The sequence below is a fragment of the Ostrea edulis genome, chromosome 3 (genome assembly GCF_947568905.1).
Source record: "Ostrea edulis chromosome 3, xbOstEdul1.1, whole genome shotgun sequence".
Lineage (NCBI taxonomy): Eukaryota > Metazoa > Mollusca > Bivalvia > Ostreida > Ostreidae > Ostrea > Ostrea edulis.
In genome coordinates, this window is record NC_079166.1 from 83,724,868 (window position 1) to 83,750,848 (window position 25,981).

At 35.2% G+C, this 25,981-nt stretch overlaps 2 protein-coding genes across 2 annotated transcripts in view; one reads left to right on the forward strand and one right to left on the reverse strand.

Moving 5' to 3' along the window:
* Positions 1-25,981, forward strand: part of LOC130053656 (uncharacterized) — a 231,689-nt gene that overhangs the window by 145,439 nt on the left and 60,269 nt on the right. The window lies entirely within an intron of this gene.
* On the reverse strand, positions 13,811-19,567 carry LOC125653384 (uncharacterized). The gene is made up of 2 exons (XM_056161034.1): positions 19,333-19,567; positions 13,811-19,152 (listed from the first exon to the last, which is right to left on the reverse strand). The coding sequence occupies exons 1-2, from the start codon at positions 19,565-19,567 to the stop codon at positions 13,811-13,813; spliced, it is 5,577 nt and encodes a 1,858-aa protein (XP_056017009.1).

A 25,981-nucleotide genomic window follows, 5' to 3' on the forward strand; every position in this document is an offset into this window, starting at 1 on the left:
TAATACACTAATCATGTTTTATATCCATATAGGGTTAACATGGTCAAAATATTTTAATTACGCTAAAAAAAAGTACACATATAGCAATCACTTCGTTAAATTCTTCAAAATTATAAATAAGAAACTTTGTCACCACAAAAAAAATTGGAAATTTGTTATACATATTGACTCAAAGTAGAAGAAGGCAGTATGACACTGTGTGATATTCAATTCTTACAAATGGTGGAAAATTTAATTCTTGCAATAATATCATGCATGTTGTATATTCACAAAATTATTTTCAAAAAAACCTCTAGCAGATTCTCAATTATACCTTCGCATATAAAAAAGGGAGTTTGCAGATTTTGAAAGTGTAAACAATATATTTTAATTAAAAAATATATGATATCATTTCATCAAAGATTGAAATTGTACCTTGTCATCTACAGATCATTCAAAACAATATCAATTGTGTAAAGACATCGCCAACTTTTTGTGAAATACCACACATTTTGAACTAGACCTCGTTCTCAAAGCCGTAACAGTGAGGGTGTTTTATTACATGTATGTCAATGCCTATAGTCACATGGTACATCTGATTCAAGGTCATATCAAAAAGACCATTGACTTTCAGCTTTGATGTTGGGCGTCTGACAAAGGAACAGGGATTATCTATAATAAACATCTTGGGTTTGACGCATTTCCGGGCTCAAGGATCGAACCTGCGCTCAACAAGCGCTCTAGCCAGTAGAATACTTTGAACTGGTCTCAAAAGATCAAAACTTGTATTGTGCATCATCAAAAGAATAACATTAGATATCATCTTCGACAAATCTATTCCAGATAAGAACAGTGACATTATTGAAGACACAAAAAGTATACAGAAAAAAAAAAGTATTGTCCCACCTGTCTGTTGAAGTAATGAATATGTGCACATCCATCATCAAAGGACATTATTAAATGCATGAAAATCATAGAAACCAATGATAACATACATAAATCACAGATACAGCTCTATAGCACTGTTTGTCAGTGTACTGCTTGCTAAAACATATACTACAGTAGATTACTGAGTGCAGAACAGGTATCTTTTGAGATTATCTCCGTCTATTTAGAACAGGTATCTTTGAGAGTACCTCCGTCTTTTAACAGCAGTAACAACTTCTATGCAAAGCTATGTTTTGTACAAAATCAGATGTCAATAGAAAACAGGCAGAGTTTGCGATTTCAGCCTGCTGAATTCATTCAATCAGTAACCTCTCGTTTGCTGCAAGCTTGTATTCATGTTGTACGTAATACTGCACAGAGATATACACGCATAATGTAAGCATATCATGTATATATCCCTGGGTTGAGGCCTCTGCTGGTGGACTGTTAGTCCCCGAGGGTCTCTACAGCCCAGTAGCTAAGTACTTCGTTACTAGCTTGAAAATACGGATGTATATTTAATTGCTGTTATAACATTTAGAGATTCATTTCAAAATTGAGGATTATCTCCCTTAGGCATAACTCTTATCCTTAGACGAATTTGACTCCACTTTTTTTTGGCACGCTGTTTTTGGCTATAATAGCTCTGAAACTGCATTCTTATTTCGGATTTCAAACATTTCGGTTGAGTATCACTGAAGATACATTATTTGTCGAAATGTGCATCTGGTGCATCAAAATTGGTACCATATAAGTTTTACATTGAAGTGTACCTTTGATGGATACATGACTGCACAAGTTTGTTGTTAATCTGAACATCCCCATCCCCCAAAGAAAAAGAGTGTAAAATAAATCTTGAGACAATTTGTATAGCCATTTTACTGAAGATTTTTTTTTCCATCTGATTTCAGTGTGTAAATAAAAGAATGTCAACTCTCCCAATGAAAGACCATATCCTGTCCACAAAACGCATGATAGATATATAGATAAGAGAAACTATTTTCACTGACATAGACAGAAAACAATAGAAAATGTTGGTCAAAAACATTCAACAGGTCAGCCATGCTGGTCACACTGTATATGTCACTGCGTGTATCAAACATCAGAATGACCAGAAATATGGTGGTCATTGGTCATCAACAGTTATTCATATATTGACTTCAGGTAATAGATACAGAGTTCACATTCACAGACCATTAAAGCTATGCATATATTGACATAAGTATCAGGAACTGGTATGGGGTCCCAAACCACATTTGCATTCTATTTCTATCAAAATCTGTGTAAACGTTGTTAAAGTGTCTTTGATACCTTTACTCAACATTTCCATGTAGTTGGCATCTCCTTGATTACAAGATGGGACAATGCAAATCAGACGAATTATTGTTCATATTTAATTCCGGAGAGCCAGGCCGCCAGTGTTACAACACAGACAGAAACATACATATGTGTCAATCAAGTTTTGCAACTGACACACAAACAGAGCAAAAACCCTAATAAAAATCTCACAAAATTATATAACCTTAACAATTCATAAATATCAATAAAAACTTCACATCATAACAGTCAGATATAAAGTGAGGATAAAAAGTTTTAAAACTTATATATATGATCAACATAAACTGAAGCAATCTAAAACAGCCCATATCAGTTCTTACAAAATCACTAAACGGTTTAATTTTCAGATTGTAAATTATGGGATTGATGATAAAATAACCTCTGTAAAACAAACTCTGAAATGCCCCTCCAATGTCAGTAAAAGTATATGTTCCTCTGAATCGTGAATTCGTAAAGCTAAGACAAGTGCATTCAATATTAAATTGACTGTCTGATAATACTGATCTGATATCAACATCTCCTTTGTCATTGATATACTGAACACTGTTTTCTTATGATATGTCCCTCACCTTCAACAAGATATATTTATTCACAACATCCCGATCACAGAATTAAAATGATTTCCCAATCACTTAAACACCACAGTAACATCACAGACAACAAACATCTTAGGGTCATTGTGGAATCAGTGAATAAAAAGTGTAAAACAAAGTATAGGGATACAAAGTGGAATATGAAATACTCTAAATTTCCACATATATCTGTAAACACAGTTGAATAACACAAAACCATGTGCAGTAAAATGTGACAAGGCAGATCATGGGTCATATGACTATCATGCGACACATATCTCTCTGTGAGATGTCTCAATATTACCAGAAACCTAATGCTGGGATAACATTTAGAAATTCATTTCAAAATTAAGGATTATCGCTCTCATACATAGCTCTTATCCTTGGACCAATTTTTCACCAGTTTTTGGCACTCTAGTTTTCATGTTAGCTCTTAAAAGACACATCTCGTGAAAGTATACAGAATGATATGCATTTTGTCTTCCTAATGCTTATAAAAATTAATTGCAATAGTTTGTTCGCTGAAGTACTGCGATAATTAACCACAATACGGACTTAAATGTAAGCCCCCATGTCAAAAAACCTGGTTAATTAGTTAGGCAGTCACTTGGTACAGTGACGTCATATGCGACCTTCGTCGATCAACTTGTTGTAAATATAATGTTTATATGAGATCACTGTCTAAACACTTTTTGTTAATGTCATTTCTTTAAACAACTGTAATTAGCGGTGTTGCTTTTCTAAAAGAAACAGTGCAATTATTATCAAATTTATTTTTTGGATAGCTTACATGTAGATAGGCCTGAATTATGATACGATTACGTATCATTGACATTGTCATGGGTACATTTAAAAAAAACTAAATAAAACTGATCAAACTTTGAAGGTGTTGCATGCCTCATGTTAATTTCCCTAAAAGGTGTGGCATGAAAGATTGAACAAAATAAGTTAATCAAATATATGATGAAACCATTTGGAACGTATGTCTTGATTCAATAATTTTTGAAAATAAGTTTAAAAGACATGTATTGACAAAATTAGCCAAAATATTTCGAGTTTAAATCCAGCAATAGGTGATTTATATGATTTTTAGCGTTAAAATGGAGGAGTATCCCGAAATTTCAGAAAAACTGCCTCCGTGAAACAAAATGTATTTAGCATGAACATGTTCTTCGAGTTTTCCTCTAAAAAACTGTCGCTTTGAAATTTGGTTTCACAAGGGCATTTTTTTGTAAATTTAAAAAAATCGAAACGACTTCACTGGTATTATTTTCAACTTTTCCTGTAGTTAATTTCCCTTAGCAATGCATGGTCTACTCCGTGGTTCAGTGATAAGGTCGTCGACTCTTTTATGTAAAGAGGTTTTCTATTTTTAAAACGACCGAGTTCGACTCCCTCACGAACACATTTTCTTGTGTTCATATTACGCTTTCCATGTAGAATTTTTTTTTTCTTAATTGAAACACGCATCTAGTTTTTATAAATGTCCCATGTCAAATCTCTGTTTATTATCATGTGCCGAGTTTTAAATAAGCTTCCAACCTGGACACTGTTTAGTTTGTGAATAGGACTCTCAGCAAACACGCCGAATACCGCATGCAATACCTGTGTTTTAATAATCAAGGCTGCTAAGGAGAACTGGTATGTTTGTGAATGAAAGTTGTTGGCAAAGGCATGGTGCCTTGTACGAAAAACCGTTGTGAACTTTGAAAAGCTTTAGAAGAAAGACTTCGAATAATGTTGACCTTTATTAATGCATATTAAACTTTCAATATTTTGTTTTGTGGCCAGAGACATGTACAGTTGCCAGTTGTTGGTTGTAGAAAATAATGCATACGAGTATAAGAATTTTTGGATTGTAGTAGTATAGAATTTTAAATATTTGATACACTCGTAACATGTAACGGTATGTACATTGTATCTGATACTCAGGAAAAAAAAAGACAATTCAATTTTGACGGTTTCAAAAATTATCTGTAGACTACATGTATAATGTATTGACTCATAAAATGTATTAGGCTTGTCCCTAGTATTGGGAAATCCTTCAGATATTCAAATGGCAAATACGCAATGAGTATAAATATGAATGAAAGTCAGTTCTACGTCACTAGTGAAAAGCACAATGCTTTTGAATTATTTTATTCAAGAATTAAATAGGTTACATAAGAAATATGTTTTGATTCCAGTTGACAAAGCTAGTAACAACATTATCTTTGTTTGTAAGGCTCATTATTACAACTGTATTTTAAACGAACTTGGCATTAATTCCACTTTTGGTAAACATACTTATACTCCAACTGCTCTTTCAAAAGATGAAATTCTTCAAAACCATGCTTCAGTTTTAGACACATTTAATATCCCAGTCAATGGGTCGAATGAATATGAGTTACCGTACCTATACTGGATACATTGCTGGATCCAGTAAGTGCTCTACCAAGCCCCTATCGTTGCTCCTCACGAAAATATTAACAGCTGTGAAGGAGAAACTTCAAACTTACTGTGCGACTACATCAGCCAGAAATGGTGTTAATCAAATGTGGATTCTATAAACTTCTAAAGAAATCAATAACATTAAAACCTATGACTTTTCAACACTATACACGACCATTCCTCACGATAAATTAAAGACTAGACTTTTTGACATCATAGACAGTTGCTTCTTCAACAAAACACGGAAAACGGAAATATTCATATCTAGTGATCAATCATTCAAAAACTTACTTTGTTAAACACCACTCTGATTCCACGCACAAGTACTCTGAAGTTGAAATAAAAAATATGCTAGAGTTCCTCATTGACAATATCTTCGTGGTCTTTGGTGATCAGGTCCTCCAACAGTCTGTTGGAATTCTCATGTGCACGAATTGTACTCCTTTGTTAGCTGACCTGTTTCTATATTCACATGAAGCAGAATTTATTCAAAAACTTCTACGTGAGAAGAAAAAATATCTCGCTGTGGCCTTAAATTCGACATTTAGATATATCGATGACGTTTTGTCTATTAACAATAATAGCTTTTATCCATACATCGATTTGATATATCCCTGTGAGCTCGAAATAAAGGACACCACATAGTCGTCCACTTCTGCTTCATACTTAGACATTTTATTGAAAGTAGACATTAAAAGCAAACTGACAACTCAACTGTATGACAAACGGGATGATTTCAGTTTCTCCATCGTCAACTTCCCATATTTGTGTAGCAATATTCCATTATCACCTGCATATGGTGTTTATATATCTCAACTGATTCGATATGCAAGAGCTTGTTCTGCGTATAGTCAGTTTTTAAATCGAGGTAAGCTACTGACAAATAAGTTGATGGTACAGCGGTTTCAACAGTCTCGATTGAAGTCAGCATCTCGCAAATTCTATGGTCGTTATAACGATCTAATTCGCCAATACAACCTCGCATTGAGTCAAATGCTGTCTGACGTGTTTCATACCGATTGTTAAGCCATTCTTGGCACACTGATTTTGACTGCGGATAACTCCGTTTACCTGATCAGGATATAGGGCTCACGGCGGGTGTGACCGGTCAACAGGGGATGCTTACTCCTCCTAGGCACCTGATTCCATCTCTGGTGTGTTCAGGGTCCGTGTTTGCCCAACTATCTATTTTGTATTGCTTGTAGGAGTTATGAGATTGATCGCGGTTTATCTTCACCTTGCATTCAACCAATTTTATTAATCATCATTTCCTTTAATCTACACGCTGTTACTTAGGAAGTGAGAGCGCAACGTGCTGTTGTTATTATGTTAGCATTTCTTTAAAAAATGAAAGCATTATAATCAAGTTAAAGTTGGGAAACATCATAGTAGATCATATTTTATTATTTGTAATTGAAAGTTCAATTATCTTTTATTCTTTATTAAAACTACCAGTTGGTGGAAACTGAGAGCACAATTAAATTCTGCCTATATGTTGTTATAATGTGAAGGTCAGTTGGTGCGAGTGTATATTGAATTTGAGAGCAGAACGGAAAACATATGTCGTAGACATATATGTAACAGTGCGTATCTTCGATAGAACCATTTTCTCGCAGTTTATCTACGTCTCTGTCCAAGTCCTTGTTTGAAAAAGTACAGGGACAAAATCTACTGATTTGTTTTATGGCAAAGTCGTTGTGCCGACAAAAAAATATTCACATCTTGTCCCTCATACCTTCCTTTGAAAATTGAGAAAAACACAGTCCAAACCCTCTCTACTGACAGCAAGTACACCCTTAAACGTTACCAAACACCCTAATACAATGCTATTTACAAGCCGTTAATGTGATAATTGTTTTTTTCTAAATTAAATCGAATCTATTCATGAAATGGCTAACAACTGTTTTCCAATCTTCACGCTCAAGGTCAAATATAATGGCGCGTAAAATATCAAATTCGAAAACTACGCAAACTGTTTCATTTAAAAGATTTGTAACGCAGTTTTAGGCATGAAATGAATTAAATTTGCCAAAAAAAAATTAAAAAAAAAAAACAACATTTAGAAACATGCGATATGTGCTTTAAAAATTATTGTTATTTCGAATTTCCAGAATTGCGGCTTGAGCATCCCTGAAGAGACATTATTTGTCGAAATGCGTATCTGGTGCATCAAAATTGGTACCGTATAAGTTTTCAATTATGAGGATTTACAGAGTCTGTATTTCTGTTTTACGTCATGAGGATTTACAGTAGTATGTATTTATGTTTTACATTATAAGGATTTACAGAGTGTGTATTTCTGTTGTACATTATGAGGATTTACAGAGTGTATATTTCTGTTGTACATTATGAGGATTTACAGAGTGTGTATTTCTGTTTTACATTATAAGGATTTACAGAATCTGTATATCTGTTTTATGTTATGAGGATTTAGAGAGACTGTATTTCTGTTTTACGTTATACGGATTTACAGAGTTTGTGTTTATGTTAATGATGCCTTAGAGAGTCTCTATTTCTGTTATATGTTATGAAGGTTAACATAGTCTGTATTTCTGTTTTATATTATGAGGATTTACAGAGTCTGTATTTCTGTTTACGTATGAGGATTTACATAGTCTATATTTTTGTTATAATTCATATGAGGATTTACAGCGTCTGTAATTCTGGCTTACATTATGAGGATTTGCAGAGTCGTTATTTCTGTTTTAAATTATGGAGATTTACATAGTCTTTATTCCTGTTATTATTTTACTGTTTATGTTTAGTATGATTATGTAATGTAGATTGAAGTCTATACGTAAATAATTTGATGTGGCAGTTTTTGCTGTTCTGATGGACTACAATTTTATTTTCGATCGTCATCCTTTGATAAGTAACTTGACCCTTGGCCTTCTACAGGGGTGGTGTTTTGTGCTGATTGTGGCAGGTGATACAAAATCACAGGAAAGACCATAGCCTGGAAAAAAGGTCATCATATATGTAACAGGTTAAAGGTCACCAGATCAGGAAGTCACTGATAAAGAAGACACAAATCCTGCTCAACATACATGTGTTGTTTCGTCAGTCGTTTCACTCAAGCGTGTATAGTGATGTCCAAGCCTAAATTTTGGAAACTGTAAAACAGAAATACAGACTCTGTAAATCATCATAACATAAAACAGAAATACAGACTCTGTAAATCCTCATACCATAAAACAGAAATACAGATTCTGAAAATCCTCATAACATAAAATAGAAATACAGATTCTGTAAATCATCATAACATAAAACAGAAATACAGATTCTGTAAATCCTCATAACGTAAAACAGAAATACAGTCTCTGTAAATCCTCATAACATAAAACAGAAATACAGACTCTGTAAATCCTCATAACATAAAACAGAAATACAGACTCTGTACATCCTCATAACATAAAACAGATATGCAGACTCTGTAAATCATCATAACATAAAACAGAAATACAGATTCTGTAAGGCATCATTAACATAAATACAGACTCTGTAAATCGTTATAACGTAAAACAGAAATACAATCTCTATAAATCCTCATAACGTAAAACAGAAATACAGACTCTGTAAATCCTCATAATGTAAAACAGAAATACAGACTCTGTAAATCCTCATAACATAAAACAGAAATACAGACTCTGTAAATCCTCATAATGTAAAACAGAAATACAGACTCTGTAAATCCTCATAACATAAAACAGTAATACAGATTCTGTAAGGCATCATTAACATCAAATAATACAGACTCTGTAAATCGTTATAACATAAAACAGAAATACAGACTCTGTAAATCCTCATAATGTAAAACAGAAATACAGACTCTGTAAATCCTCATAACATAAAACAGAAATACAGATTCTGTAAGGCATCATTAACATATATACAGACTCTGTAAATCGTTATAACTTAAAACAGAAATACAATCTCTGTAAATCCTCATAACGTAAAACAGAAATACAGACTCTGTAAATCCTGATAAAATAAAACAGAAATACAGATTCTGTAAGGCATCATTAACATATATACAGACTCTGTAAATCGTTATAACGTAAAACAGAAATACAATCTCTGTAAATCCTCATAACATAAAACAGAAATACAGACTCTGTAAATCCTCATAACATAAAACAGAAATACAGATTCTGTAAATCCTCATAACATAAAACAGATATACAGACTCTGTAAATTCTCATAACATAAAACAGATATACAAACTCTGTAAATCCTCATAACATAAAACAGATATACAGACTCTGTAAATCCTCATAACATAAAACAGATATACAGATTCTGTAAATCCTCATAACATAAAACAGATATACAGACTCTGTAAATTCTCATAACATAAAACAGATATACAAACTCTGTAAATCCTCATAACATAAAACAGATATACAGACTCTGTAAATCTTCATAACATAAAACAGATATACAGACTCTGTAAATTCTCATAACATAAAACAGATATACAGACTCTGTAAATCCTCATAACATAAAACAGATATACAGACTCTGTAAATTCTCATAACATAAAACAGATATACAGACTCTGTAAATCCTCATAACATAAAACAGATATACAGACTCTTTAAATCCTCATAACATAAAACAGATATACAGACTGATATAAATCAGAAATACAGACTCTGTAAATCCTAATAATGGAAACCAGAAAAACAGACTCTGTAAATCCTCATAACGTAAAACAGAAATACAGACCTAAAACCAACTTTAACTATATGTAAGTCTTCATAAATCATGATCACCAGGAGACAATTCAACACAAACGGCCCGTGTAATCCTCAAGCAAAGGATAGCATTACACCTCAAGTTTTCCTACCCCTAGATCCCAGGTTACAACATTTTAGTTGTCCTAACCCTAACCACCATGTTACAACATCCCAGTTTTCCTACCCCTAAATCTCAGGTTACATCTCAGTTTTTCTATCCCTAATATAAATCCCAGGTTACAACATCTCAGTTTCCTACCCCTAAATTCCAGGTTACAACATATTAGGTTTTTTTACCCTTAAACCCCAGATCACAACATCTCCGTTTTCCTACTCCTAAATCCCAGGTTACAACATCTCCGTTTTCCTACCCCTAAATCCCAGGTTACAACGTCTCAGTTTTCCTACCCCTAAATTCCAGATCACAACATCTCAGTTTTCCTACCCCTAAATCCCAGGTTACAACATCTCAGTTTTCCTACCCCCTAAATCCTAGGTTGCAACGTCTCAGTTTTCCTACCCCTAAAATCCAGATCACAACATCTCAGATTTGCTACCCCTAAATCTCAGATTACATTTCAGTCTTCCTAACCCTGAATCCCAGGTTACAAAATCTCAATTTTTCTACTCCTTAACCATAGGCTACAACATTTCAGCTTCCCTACCCCTAAATATCAGGTTACAACATATCAGCTTCCCTACCCCTAAATATCAGGTTACAACATCTCAGTTTCCTACTCCTAAACCCCAGATCATCACATCGCAGATTTTCTCCCCCTAAACCCAAGGTCACTGCATCTAATCTTACCTACCCCTAAATCCAATGTAACTATATATCAAGTTTCTCTGCCCCCCCCCCCCCCCCAAATCCCATATCCTTGTGTCACAGCATTTCAAAATGAAAAGCTTTGATTTAAACAAATACTGATGAGACGGACACATTGCATTTTCGGAATAATTAACTAATCTTCAACTGGGTAACATCCCAGTTACATCCTCTAGGCACCACTTACATCAAGCCCTATCCCTATCACCTGTCAAGTTTAATTGTGTGCATTTAAATGACCCTTAAAAGAAGTTTGTTTTAGGAAAGAAGTCACACGACACAATACACCACCATTGCTGTATCAATTATATGACATTTACTGTGTTGTTAACGAGAAAAAATTCCGTGTCAATCACATGGCATTTCAATGTGTCAATTAAGTGGCAGGAACTGTATCGATCCCACCTCTGGTGTGCCCAGTGGTCCGTGTTTGCCAAACGCTCTATTTTGCATTCATTATAGGAGTTGTGAGATTGATCACTGTTCGTCATCTTTCATTGATGTGACAATTACCGTATCGATGGCATATCATTGACTGTGTTTTTAAAGTTATAATCACCGTACCAATAACATGGCAATTATTGCGTTATTAATGTGAAGATTACTGTATCAAGCGTCTTAGATTGACTTTGTTATTGAAGTAGTAATCACCGTATCAATTACATGACATTTTATATGTTAATATGACAATTACCGTATCAATCACATTACGTTATCAATGTGAAAATTATCGTATCAATCACAAGACATGTATAGTGTTATCAATGTGACAATTTCCATATCAATCACATGTCATTTAAACGTGTTATCAATGTGACAATTTCCATATCAATCACATGTCATTTAAACGTGTTATCAATGTGACAATTACCATATCAATCACATGTCATTTAACTGTGTTATTAATGTGATAATTACCATATCAATCACATGTTATTTAAACGTGTTATCAATGTGACAATGACCGTATCAATCATATGTCATTTAACTGTGTTATTAAGGTAACACTTACCGTAATAATCACATGTCATTTAACTGTGTTATTAATGTGACAATGACCGTATCAATCACATGTAATTTAACTGTGTTATTAATATGACAATTATCGTATGAATCACGTGTCATTTAACTGTTTTATTAATGTGACAATTACCGTATCAATCACATGTCATTTAACTGTGTTATTAATGTGACAAATACCTATCGATCACATGACATTTAACGAGGCCGAGTACAATTCGAATTTTCGCGTTCTGCGCAGTCGTTGCGCATCGTTTCGCTTTCATGAAGTCGTAAAAAGTTAACTTTAAAGTACTGTAGATATTTTGACAAAGACCATGTATTTTTAAATAAAAAAAATAAAGGACTGTTGATTCATGTTCAAATATAGTAAATTCTAAAGATGATAAGAAAAAATTGTTTAAAAAGTAGTTTTACAACTGGAGAAGACCAGAGCAGACGTCAGACAATATTTCCCGGTGGTTTGAACACATGGGGATTATTATAAAAAAAGAAATTATTCATAGAAAAGAGTTCGACGTCGACCTTTGTCCCATGCAAAGATAAAGTCAGATCATTGATTTTAATGTGTTGTCATACCCATGTATATACATGTATATTTTCCCTACCGGTTCATATCTTATTTCCAAACGCCAAGGGCCCTCGAGGGGCAGCATGAAAATACACACACATGTATTAATACATCAGCAAAAAGAAGAGAAAAAATAGAATAAGAATTGATTACATGACGCATGGTTTAAACACAATGGCACTGTTATTTTATATTGCATGTATTGTTAAAAATAAATTTCCAAGTGTAGCCTATGCTCTGCTCTGATAGTTTACAAGGAAAAAATCCAAAATCGAAAAAATATAGCGATATCGAAGATAGTAAATTAATAGTTGATAACATTTGACACATATCTATTGTAGAACAATTGTTTCTCATTAAAAAGAAAATCAACAAAGATCCGTCTAACAAAAATTATCTCAATCATTTTCTACACTAATGCTGACATCACACGTTAACCTCATATTGCGTCATACTCAACATGCATTGTGACGCACTTTTTGTGTATTCAAAGCATCTCATTCTCATTAAAATAATTTATTTTCTATCAAAAGGTCAATGTAATTTTTATTATCGAAATATTGTATATACGTATATTCTGCCTCAATAAGGACTCTCAGATCAGCGTTTGAAAGTTTATTTTAACAGACAGTTAACCATCAATGTGACATGTGCACACAATTACACGTGGTGCTCGTTCACCGTTGTGTGGAGTCATACACAGTTTGTCAGCGTAAATGTGGTAAAAAGCTACAATGAATAAAAAAAAATAAAGTTTTTGACAAATACTGCTTTCCATACAAACATTTCTCAAACCTGAATCCGTGTAATACAATACTTGACATACAACAAATCCCATCTCCACATCACTAATCAAATGACTTATGAACATGAATTACCAATTCAATTCACTAAATTCATATATCAAGACAATTACAGTTAATAATCATCGGCTACAGAAGATGACATGAACAGCGCACCATACTTTAAGCACATGGCAAAAATATAAACTCAGATTATGCACAATTGCATTCATGAGCATAGCTGACAGTATAGATACAGGTAATTGACAATGTAATTAATAGAATAATCAAGTGTAAAATGATCATAACTACTTACACCGTGGATTACAAACGTTCAGACCGGTTTAGTTTCCGAGAACTTTTGCCTGACAGTATGGCGGCACAAACATACCAAGATAAGTCGTACGTATAAACATTCATATTCAATTCAAGTCTAATTGACGTAAATGTAAAACAATAATATTCTTGACATGGAAATTAGCAAACAACAGACAGAATACTCCCCGTCTGATAACTCGATTTATCACTATCAACATTTGAACTAAAAAGTAGCGTATTCAGGAAATGAATGTCTTACTAAACCTAATTACAGTTTCACATGCTTGTCAATCACACAGTCACTAGACTTAAACACATTCACTCTCAATGAGAAGAATCATGTCAACCACTGGCCTAACATAAACTGCAGGCTTTTCATTCACTATGGTGTGAACCTCAGCTTTGCGTACATGGTCATCGGAACTCTTTAAGGCTTTCAAGACTAAACCAATAGGCCAGCAGTTCTGTGTAACATCCTTGTCTCTGATAAGAACCACATCTCCCTCGGCTATGTCGCGTCGTCTCTCAGTCCACTTCCGTCGATTCTGTAGAAGCGGAAGGTACTCCTTCTTCCATCGAGACCAGAATACACTTGCTAAAGCTTGAACGCGTCTCCATTCAGCCTTGAACATATCACGATCGTTGAATTCTCCAAGTGAGTTGGCTTCAAACTCGTACTCAGTCTTCTGTGTTAACAACATTGCTGGGGTAAGTATCAACGGAAAGTCTGGGTCTGTGGAGACTGGAACGAGAGGTCTCGAATTGATAATTGCACAAACCTCCGCCATAAATGTGTTCAGAACATCGTGTGTTAAAGTCTTCCCACTGGCACCAGTCAGCATGGAGTCGAGGATCCTACGGGTGATGCCGATCATCCTCTCCCATGCCCCACCCATGTGGGATGCATGAGCAGGATTAAAGATCCACACTGTACCAGAGTTGTGAAGATAGTTTTTCAAGGGTTCATCATCAACATATATGGAATCAATGCGCAAGTCATCTACAGCCCCAATGAAGTTGGATCCTTGATCGGAACGGAATGTCTTGACTTGACCTCGTATAGCAGTGAATCTCCTAACAGTATTGATAAAGGCAGATGAACTCATCGCCTCAACCATTTCAATGTGCACTGCTGTAGTCACCAAGCAAGTGAACAGTATTCCCCAGCGTTTCGAGTTTGCGCTACCTCCTCGCGTTTTACGAGAAACAATGGCCCAAGGTCCGAATGCATCCACACCCACATTGGTAAAAGGTGGTGAAGGGTCAAGGCGATCTGCTGGCAAATCAGCCATTATCTGATACTGCAATTTCCCTCTGAGTTTTCGACACTTTACACATTTATGAATAATAGATGACACAAGTCGCTTCACACCCGTTATCCATAGCCCAGCAGCCCTGATAGCTCCTTCGGTGAAGTGGCGCCCCTGGTGCTGGACCTTTTCATGGTGGCAACGAAGTAAGAGGGTTGCTATGTGATGGCGTCCTGGTATGATCAAAGGTTTCTTCTCTCGTAAGCTCAAGTTAGAATTCACTATGCGACCTCCGACTCGAAGCAATCCTTGTTCATCTAGAAAGGGGTTAAGGTTAGCTATTGGGCTTCTTCTAGAGAGAGGCTCTTGACGTCGAATACAGTCTATCTCATCAAAGTAGACTTCAGACTGCACTACTTTGATCACATAACGCTCTGTATCCTGGTACCTCTCTGAAAATGTCTTAGAAGCAATGTCTTGACCTTGGAACTTGAAAAGCAGGTACCTGAGAAAGTTCATGGCCAAAACAAGTGTCTTCCAATCACTAAATCGCTGAAATCGTTCAATCACGCTTTCTAGTCGGTCATCATTTTCATTTGACATGTGTGTTTTCATTGTCGAAACAACTGGGCGGATTTCTTTATCCTCATCCGGATCAATGAGCAAATGTTCATTTTCATCACATTGCTGTTCTTTCTTCATGACTAGGTATTTTGGTCCCTGTAACCAAGTGCTGTCTTGAAGTTCAGCTGCAGGTAAACATCTGGTTGTTAGGTCTGCTGGGTTACGATCAGTGGGGACATAATTCCACTGATTTGGAGTTGTGAACTTCCTAATACGTTGTACTCTGTTGGCAACATAGGTATAGAATCTTCTAGACTCGTTACAGATATAACCGAGAACTACCTTGCTGTCAGTGTAATACTTCACAGTGTCTATATGAATGTCAAGGTGTTCAAGGAGGAATTGGGCAATATCTACTGCTAACACAGATGCACACAATTCCAGTTGTGGGATAGTGTGTCCACTAATGGGTGCAACTTTGGCCTTGCCCAGAACAAATCCAAGCTTACACCGTCCTTCGCTATCTGTTGTATGCAAATAAATGACAGCTGCTATGGCTTTTTCAGAGGCGTCGCTGAGCACCTGAAGTTCCTTCGTCACAGCTCTACTGAGATCGGTCACATATGTGCGTTGAATCCTCAAGTCTTCAAGTGAGCCTAGAGTGTCTTTCCATGAATTCCATATTGATTCCATTTCGTCTGAGAGTGGCTCATCCCAGTTTTGAGTCTGTGCTATGAGTTTCCTTAGCAATAATTTACCATAAATAGTTACTGGGGCTAAAAAGCCTAGAGAGTCGTAGATGCCATTAACAGTTGAAAGTAAACCTCTGCGTGTTGCAGGTTTATTGTCTTTTGAAAGTTGGAACAGAAAGGTGTCGCTGTTGACATCCCAGCTAAGACCAAGGCTACGTTGAAGTGGCTTCTCCTCACCATGTAAATCCAAGTCTTTCAGATTAGTCGCTAGGTCTTCACTTGGAAAGGCGGACATAACCTCAAGACTGTTGGAGGCAAATTTATGAAGACGGATATTACCAAATTCTTTCAAGGCACTCTGAGTGTCTTTGAGAGTATGAATGCCTTCCTCAGGGGTAGGACAGGATATTAGCCCATCATCCACATAAAAGTTTTTTCTTACAAAATTGGTAACATGGTCTGCATACTTTGATTCTGCTAACTCAACTGCCTTTCTGAGTCCCATGGTTGCTACAACAGGCGAAAGGCTGTTGCCAAAGACATGAACCCTCATCCTAAACTCGATGAGCTCTTTGTCTAGGTCATTATCCTTATGCCACAGAAATCGTAGAAAGTTTCTATGATCCTCCCCAACCAAAAAGCAGTGAAACATGTGTTGCACATCAGCGGTGACAGCCACCATCTCCTTACGAAATCGTATGAGTACACCAAGAAGACTGTTAGATGAGTCAGGTCCTGAGAGTAGAATGTCGTTAAGGGAAACTCCATTAAATCTGGCGGACGAATCAAACACCCCCCGAATCTGATCTGGTTTTTTGGGGTGGTAAACACCAAACAATGGCAGGTACCAACATTCTTCTCCATCAGACAATTCCGGTGCAACTTCAGCATGATTATTGTCCAAGATTTTTCCCATAAATGTAAGAAAGTGTTCTTTTTTCATAGCATTCTTTCTCATGCTCGCATCGAGTAGTCTCGCACGTTGGATCGCTTGCTCCCTGTTGTTTGGTAAACGCTGTCTATTCTCATGAAATGGTAGTGGGGCAACCCAAGTTCCTGTGGATTCTCTGAGAAATTCACTGTCCATTTGTTTCAAAAACATTCTGTCTTCAATCGATATGCCTAATGCATCATCGTCATTAGTTCTGATGAATAACTTTGACTCCTCCCATATAGATTGATCCACTAGTTCTCGGACCTCGAACTTGTTGCTACATGGTTTCAATATTGTAGGCTGACCTGTTGGTAGCAGGTATGTTTTCTTGACACTTATATCCTGTGAGGCATGTTGTGTATCAAGACAAGTTTCACCAATGACAGCCCATCCCAATTTTAGTTGTTGTGCGTATGGAGCTTTTGGTGGTCCAAAGATTTGATGAAGGATGTGATGTGCTTCTATCAGATCTCGTCCAATCAACAGAAGAATATGGCACTGTTCATCTAGTGGTTGGATGTGCTTGGCGATATCTAAGAGATGTGCGTGATGGAATGCGACTTCAGGTGTAGGTATCTCATCTCTGTTATTTGGTATATGATCACATTCAATCAGGGTTGGCAGTTCAAAGTCTACATCACCTTCCATTGATCTGACACCAAATCCTTTTCCTCTTCTTCCTGAAGTGACGACTCTGCCAGAACATGTTGAAATAGTATAGTTCTGTGGTTTATCCTTCACAGTGAAGAAGTCGAAAAATTCAGGTGCTGCTAAAGAGCGGTTACTCTGATCGTCGATTACTGCATACATCTTTGACAGTTTACTTGGATTGTCACGATGAAACACATTGACCGGCAAGATTTTTGCACATGATTTCCCACTGTAAGGTCCTCTGCATATCTCGGTGCAGCTTGAGCTAACCTCTGAAACAGGTTTGATCTTGTTCCTAGACTCCCCGCCATTCTCCTTTGAGGATGAGTATAGACTGTGGTTCTTTGCCTCTGTATCTTTTCCTTGCTGGGGTGCGGAATGATCCACTGCTGCTATTTGGTCGTTCCTGCTGATGTGGAGTGCTGTAGTGTGAAACTTGCTTCCACATTCCTTGCACGAAACACTAGCACTGCAATCACGACTTTTATGAGTGTTTGACGCACAACATCTGAAGCATATGTTGTTTTGCTTTAAAAGTATCTTCCTTTCCTCTAATGATTTGGATCGAAATCCTCTGCAGTCGTCTAGAGTGTGTTTGGTTTTGTGAATGATACAATGTTCTATTGGAACAGTCACTTCAACACCTGTCTTTTTCACACTAACTCTGTTTCTTGTAGAACTTATTTGTTTTGAAGCAGTGAACCTATCATTGTTGTTTGTGTCCAGTTCATAATTGAATCCTGGGTCGTTTTTCACCTTGCTTATATCTTTTATAAAGTCCACAAACACTGAAAATGGGGAGAAAATAGCACAGTGTTCCTTCTTGTACTTCACTGCCCGATTTGTCCATTTCTCCTGTAGACCGTACGGCAATTTGGAAATGATTGGTCTTATCCCGGACGACGAGTCCAGGTATGCTAACATAGCACTGTACTTTGGATCTTCCTTCAGAAACTGCATTTCCATGAGAATGTCTGAAAGGTCATACAGCTTCTGATGATCTATGTAGCCAAGTTTTGGAAAGTCTAAAAGTTTGGTTCTTATTGATGCTTCCACATGCTCTGGTGCACCATAACGCTCATCTAACCGTTCCCAAAGTCTCTGTAGTCCCCTTGAAATGTTGAAGATGTTAGATGTTCTGATGCTGATAGCGTGCTTCTTTGATTCAGGCCCCAAGTACTTGATTAGAAGGTCCATCTGCTCAGAATCCATGACTTGAAGCTCATTCATTACACACAAAAAACTGTGCTTCCATGCACTGTAGGATTCAGGTCTATCATTGAAATTGGTAAGTCTGGAGAACAGTAGATCCTTCCTCAGAAGGAATCGAGTGACGTCGGTCACATGTGCTCCATGTCCAGTCGCGCAAGGTGATGAAGGGTATGCGTTAGGTACGTATGGTTGTGCATACGGATTTAGGATAGGCGAATCGGAAGGGATGTGAGCTTGTGTAGAAACTGCAGGAACATGACCTGGTGGAGGGTGACTAGAAGCGATGTGATAATTTGGACTAGAGTAGCTGTGCTTCGGTTTCAGGTTGTTGGCGTCAACTGGCGAATCTGGTCGACACAGTACAGATGAAATATGACTGATAGTTGATTCAAATGCCTGACAATCTGCTTAAGCTTCTGCAGCTTGCCTTTCCAGATTTAACATTTCTAGTTCCGCATCGAGTTCCATTTGCTGTTTACGGAGAGTTATTTCTTTAGCTGTATAGAACATCCTGGTTTTCGCTTTACTCACTTCAGCCCTCTTCCTTGCAAGGATATCTGATGTCGGCACACAAGAATCAATAGATTGTGAATAAGTGCTTTGATGTTCATCTTCCGGGTCCTCCTCTTGCTCTTGAATAACACTAAGTTCAACATCTTCCCTTTCACTGTCATCAGGTGGTAATTCCTTTTCAGCAGACTGGATGTCCACGGTGGAATTTGGAATGGATGATGACACGGCCTGCTCTGTTGTTGTAGACATGGTCTTTCTACTATTCTGCCTCAATAAGGACTCTCAGATCAGCGTTTGAAAGTTTATTTTAACAGACAGTTAACCATCAATGTGACATGTGCACACAATTACACGTGGTGCTCGTTCACCGTTGTGTGGAGTCATACACAGTTTGTCAGCGTAAATGTGGTAAAAAGCTACAATGAATAAAAAAAAATAAAGTTTTTGACAAATACTGCTTTCCATACAAACATTTCTCAAACCTGAATCCGTGTAATACAATACTTGACATACAACAAATCCCATCTCCACATCACTAATCAAATGACTTATGAACATGAATTACCAATTCAATTCACTAAATTCATATATCAAGACAATTACAGTTAATAATCATCGGCTACAGAAGATGACATGAACAGCGCACCATACTTTAAGCACATGGCAAAAATATAAACTCAGATTATGCACAATTGCATTCATGAGCATAGCTGACAGTATAGATACAGGTAATTGACAATGTAATTAATAGAATAATCAAGTGTAAAATGATCATAACTACTTACACCGTGGATTACAAACGTTCAGACCGGTTTAGTTTCCGAGAACTTTTGCCTGACAGTATGGCGGCACAAACATACCAAGATAAGTCGTACGTATAAACATTCATATTCAATTCAAGTCTAATTGACGTAAATGTAAAACAATAAAATTCTTGACATGGAAATTAGCAAACAACAGACATAATAACGTATGTTATTAAAACGATGAGGATTGCTGTTCTGATGAGAATGAGGAAGGAGTGTTTGAACAGTTTTATTGTGCACCGTAGGCCTATATTTCGTTGGTAGATCCTCTAATAAATATCCCATTCCTATATAATTAGACTACGGGTATAGTGCACACGTTTTCCAATTACAAATTCTGTAATTTACATGTATATATTTCAGATCACATCTATATTGTAAATGTAGTTGGGCAAAACAATATACTTCATAGAGATTTCGATATAGAAATACTTAGGGCCTACTTATTCCAACACATTTATTTAATGGCAGTGCCCCCCCCCCCCCCCTAGTAAACTTAACGACCTGGTGATTTTAATTATGTTCTCTGACCTTACTATGTATATTTTTCCATAGTTGAAGTATGCATGGAGCCATTGGTAGGCCTAATGGTTAAACAGTTGATAGTATCATTTATAAAGTAGCGTTGTATTTATTTACGCATGAGATCGAAAAATAAATTTGTAAAGTTTTGAAAATATAATCTTGTGACTCTTTTAAATTTTCTGAAATTTATAACTATTTCCTGATATTTCTTTATTCTATATCAAATATGCATATAGCTGTTTAATTTATTTTCCTGATCATATGGAAGTTAGTAATCTATTGCAATTATCAAGTATCCCATATTCAAAGAAACATCTAAATCACGCATACAAAATCATTCTTACATCTAACGGGTATAACTATTTCAGACTATCAGAAGAAAATGAGATATTCCCTAAGCAATTCCCCAAATTTATTTTCCATCATGATCAATACAAAATAGATTTTTAAAAGAGCATAAGTAAGTTCCTATGAATTGAGTAAATTGCAAACAAGATGATTCGCGCTTTCATCCAACACATTTGGCCTAATATTGATGAATAATAGAAAGAAAAACAGTTGGCTGAAAAGGAAACTAAATGTTGAGATAGTCCCTTTGAACCGTATACATGTACACCGTAATATTCTTATTTTATCAGGCATTACAAAACTAAAGGTGTTTAAACATGAAATTATCTAATCAATGAAACAAATAACTTATTCATTAATATATCATTGTTGATATATTCAGAAGTTACACGTACAACTATAAGTAGATTCTCAAATGAAAACTTTGAAACGTACCCTAATCATTCTTCTAATTTCATTTTCTACAATGATACACACTCAATAAATTATTTTGATAGATTTGGTAAGTCCCCATGAATTGAGGAAGTTACAAACAAAATTACAGGGTTTCGTCTTCAAAATTTTGTCTAATAGTTGTTTATGAGAGCCAAAAATGTCTCAGGGAGGAAATTTTGAGATGGTCCCTTGGTCTTTCTAATCGGGGACATGTTGATTTTATTTCATTACATTATATTGTCAAATATGTCGAAGACTTTCACATATATTGAAAAGATTGAAAACTCTAGGGCAAAAATATGAAAAATATTAAAAAGTTCTTTATCATAGGAGAAAATCCCATTAGGTTCCATAATAAATGTGTCGATACTTTGAGTCGACCCCTACACAATACTGTAAGGGCAAAGACAACTTTTATTTTCTTAATAAAATGTCGAAAGTACAACTCATCAATGATACAAATTTAATAAAAATCTCTAGGGCAGAAATAACTGTATTCGGCCTCCTTAACTGTGTTAATAATATGACAATTACCGTACCAATCACATGTCATTTAACTGTGTTATTAAAGTGACAATTACCTATCAATCACATGCCATTTAACTGTGTTATTAAAGTGACAATTACCTATCAATCACATGCCATTTAACTGTGTTATGAATGTGACAATTACCGTATCAATCACATGACATTTAACTGTGTTATTAATGTGACAATTACCGTATCAATGACAACACATTTACTGTGTTATTAATGTGACAATGACCGTATCAATCACATGTCATTTAACTGTGTTATCAATGTGATAATTACCATATCAATCACATGTCATTTAATAGTGTTATTAATGTGACAATTACCGTATCAATCACATGTCATTTAATAGTGTTATTAATGTGGCAATTATCGCATCAATCACATGTCATTTAACAGTGTTATTAATGTGACAATTACCGTATCAATCACATATCATTTAACTGTGTTATTAATGGGGCAATTAACGTATCAATGATTTACTGTGTTATTAATGTGATAATTACCGAACCAATGGCATGCCATTTACTGTGTTATTAATGTGACAATTACCATATCCATGGCAATATATTTACAGTGTTATTAATGTGACAATTACCATATCAATGACAAGACATTTATTTTGTCAAAGATGTGACAGTTACCGTATCAATAACGTCTTCGTCAAATTTCCTGTCACGTAGGCATATCACCAACACTTCATAAGATGATTCATGAATGGACGGAACTGAAATTGATAGATACTGATTTAGAAACACGAAGTAGATATCCCGCGATGTAGTGCACAAATGTTTTCTTAACTTGAAGAAACCTAAACGTGTATCAATGATGAAACTTAAAACATATTTATAATGAATAATTATAAACTGCTGATATGAATCTTCGTACAATGCCAATAAGGAACGCTCACATGTAGAACCTTGGACGAAATAAAAATATAACCTCTAGAAATGCTCATGATATAAAAGTCTAACGTCAAGAACTGTTAACAATAAATGTCTAACCTCTACAGACGTAGACAGAATAAATACATCACCTCTAGATATGCTAATAACTCCTTATTAAATTAAATCTCTCACCTCTAGAACTGTCACTATCTATTGCTTTGTAACAACCCGATCATCAGTAAAATTGATGAATGCTTCCTGGTCTGCATCTTACTAACAAACTACTTCAAATGGGAAGTGACACTCAAACTAATGTATACCTGTTATTAGAAATTTGTTGAAATGTGTAGGGTTTTTTTCCATATATAATGTATATGTTGAGGGGCATCGATTTTCACAAAAAAACTTGGAGTGGTCTTTACCTGCAAGTAATCTGCTGTTACTTATTTGTGTGATACATTGTCAATACCTGTTCATAAACTTTAGAAATAAGGAACCTTTTCTTTATATAATGTACATGTTATGAGTGCCCAGAATGACCTTGCTCAAAAAGATGTTCTAAAAGAATATTTGTGATCAATTATAATGAAATATTTAGGAACTATGAGCACGGACGGACAGACAAACAACACGGTGACTATATGCTTTCGCAATAAAAATCGGGGAAGAAAAAGCTGTTATCAATACATTGTCTCTCCTGAATCCCAATCTTCATTACTTCAAGATACCACTCTTTACAAAATATAGTTTTAAAGTCTGAATTGCAAGTTTTTCTTTCTGTTGCTAAAGAAACCAGTACTGGTTGCACAAACATGTATCATCAACTCTCAAGTCAAGCATGCTATGGGAACCAAACATCGCTTATTGATTCTGTTAAACCTTTAGACGAACTTCCTGCATTATTAGTGAATTTTCGAACTTCCTGCATTATTAGTGAATTTTCAAACTTCCTGCATTATTAGTGAATTTTCGAACTTCCTGCATTATTAGTGAATTTTCGAACTTCCTGCATTATTAGTGAATTTTCTTTTCCCCGATGTTCACCTCAATCGTACTAAGTTTTATGATAAATTATTTGCATGTTTCAAGATTTAAAACATCTGTTTTAAACTACATTATTCATTTCAACCTGGACTATTTCAATTAGAAAGACATGTCTACATGTATCTTCCACGTATCATAGCAAATTGTTTTCAAAATAAATTCCATTGACTTTGTTATGGTTTTTTTTTTTTAAATCAAAGCACTTTACATAATGTAGCGTTAAAATAATATATGAAGTTGGTTCAAGATTAAATGGGTTTTGAAGTTACATTTTTTCCTAGTGAAAACTGGAATTTAAAATTCAACTTTAATGAACTACGGAATGCGGATCCAGTGTTTGCCCTACTCTCAATTTCTATCGAATTAATTACAAGTATAATTGTTCCGTTTTCACCACTTTTTTATCGTACCTCCACCCCGTATATCAAAATATGTTTAAAGCATAATCAATTAGTGGTATAATGTGATGAACATAGCTACAGTCTGAAAATGTAGGAATCTTTACCTGCTGTACCGATACCCAACATTGAAACCACCAGGATTATCTTTGATAGGACGGTTGAAGTGATGTTATGACGATCATTGTAGCAAGATTCCAATTATTTACTTTGCAATTTCTGAAAAAAAAATCATATATCTGTTAGATTTTAAACGGAAAAAGAAACTTTTCATGGTAAAGTTATTTCTCTCTCATTTACTACGGTAACAGTTTGAAAGATATTTACGCTTGCTGTTATTTAATACTAAAGTAGATCTTAAATTGTATATATATTCAATAGCGACCACTGAAACATAGATGTAAATGCTTAGTTTCCAATTCCCATAATAAATACCCAATTCCTTGTATCGACTAAAAGTGGTAGCTTGAATAAATTATCCATAGAAGATTATTTTAGAAGAAGATAAGTGTTTTGAAGGCCAGTCTAACCCACGAACATGATAAGATAGCATTGACGATTGTTTTTCAAGAGGCGGATATCATGTTGAAGAAAATATACAAAATGCACCTAGCATAAGAAATTAAAAGGTAAAAGATAAAATGCGAAAATGAATGCTAGCTGTATTGTTAACCCTTTCTCTACCGGCACATTTTAGAGGTTTTTAAAGACTAAATGACAATATTTTTACATCGAATAAAATCTGCATGTATTACGATTTAGGATAGGCATATGACATATAATTTTGTTAGGAATTGGACAGGGAATAATTTCGTATAAAGTTTGTCAAGGTATCCCATGATCTCAAAGAGAGCTACGGGGTCAAAGGTCATATATGTGCACATTTTTGCAATTTTTTCTCTCTGAAATATATATATTACGACCCCTCTCACTAGATTAGAGTCAAAAATAGGAAATTCTAAATGTATGAGCTGATGTGCCTTTAAAAATACTACAAACGCATCACAATCAAATTAATCAATCTTATTGACAAACAGATATTTTTGGTTGCTAAGTAACAACACTCGTAGTACAATTTTGACCATAATTTGCCTTTCTACATACATTTGACACAATTTAAGCACAATTACACTGAGTGTTGATTAGTAAATGTCACATTATTTTAAAAACATAATCTTTAAATAAATTTTAATCATTTTAAAAGGTTTTTAACAAAAAATATGATGAAGAGAATTGAGGTCAAAGGTCATAAAATGGAAACTTTGTACTTTATATACATTGTACATATCCATCATTTTCTAATAATATGACGTTTTGCCATTATGTTCCACTAAATAGAATAAATATTGCAACATTAAAACAAAGATCTTTATTGTTAATCTAAAATATTTAAATTTTTTGCATTCAAATATATTTGGTTGCTAAGCAACAGTACCTTATCAAAAAGTACTACCCGTTTTTCCTCTGTAAGTTCAACGTATACGAATGTTCAAGTACTAACTTTCAATCACTAAATTTAAATGTACTTGCATCATATTTAACAAAATGTTCTTATATTCAACCTTTTAAAACTTATTTCTAGACATAATTCCTGATACACTGTACTGGGTTGTTCCTATAGGGGCATGCATTGACCAATATATGTCTACCAACTGGAACTTCACAGCAAACATGCATAAGATAATG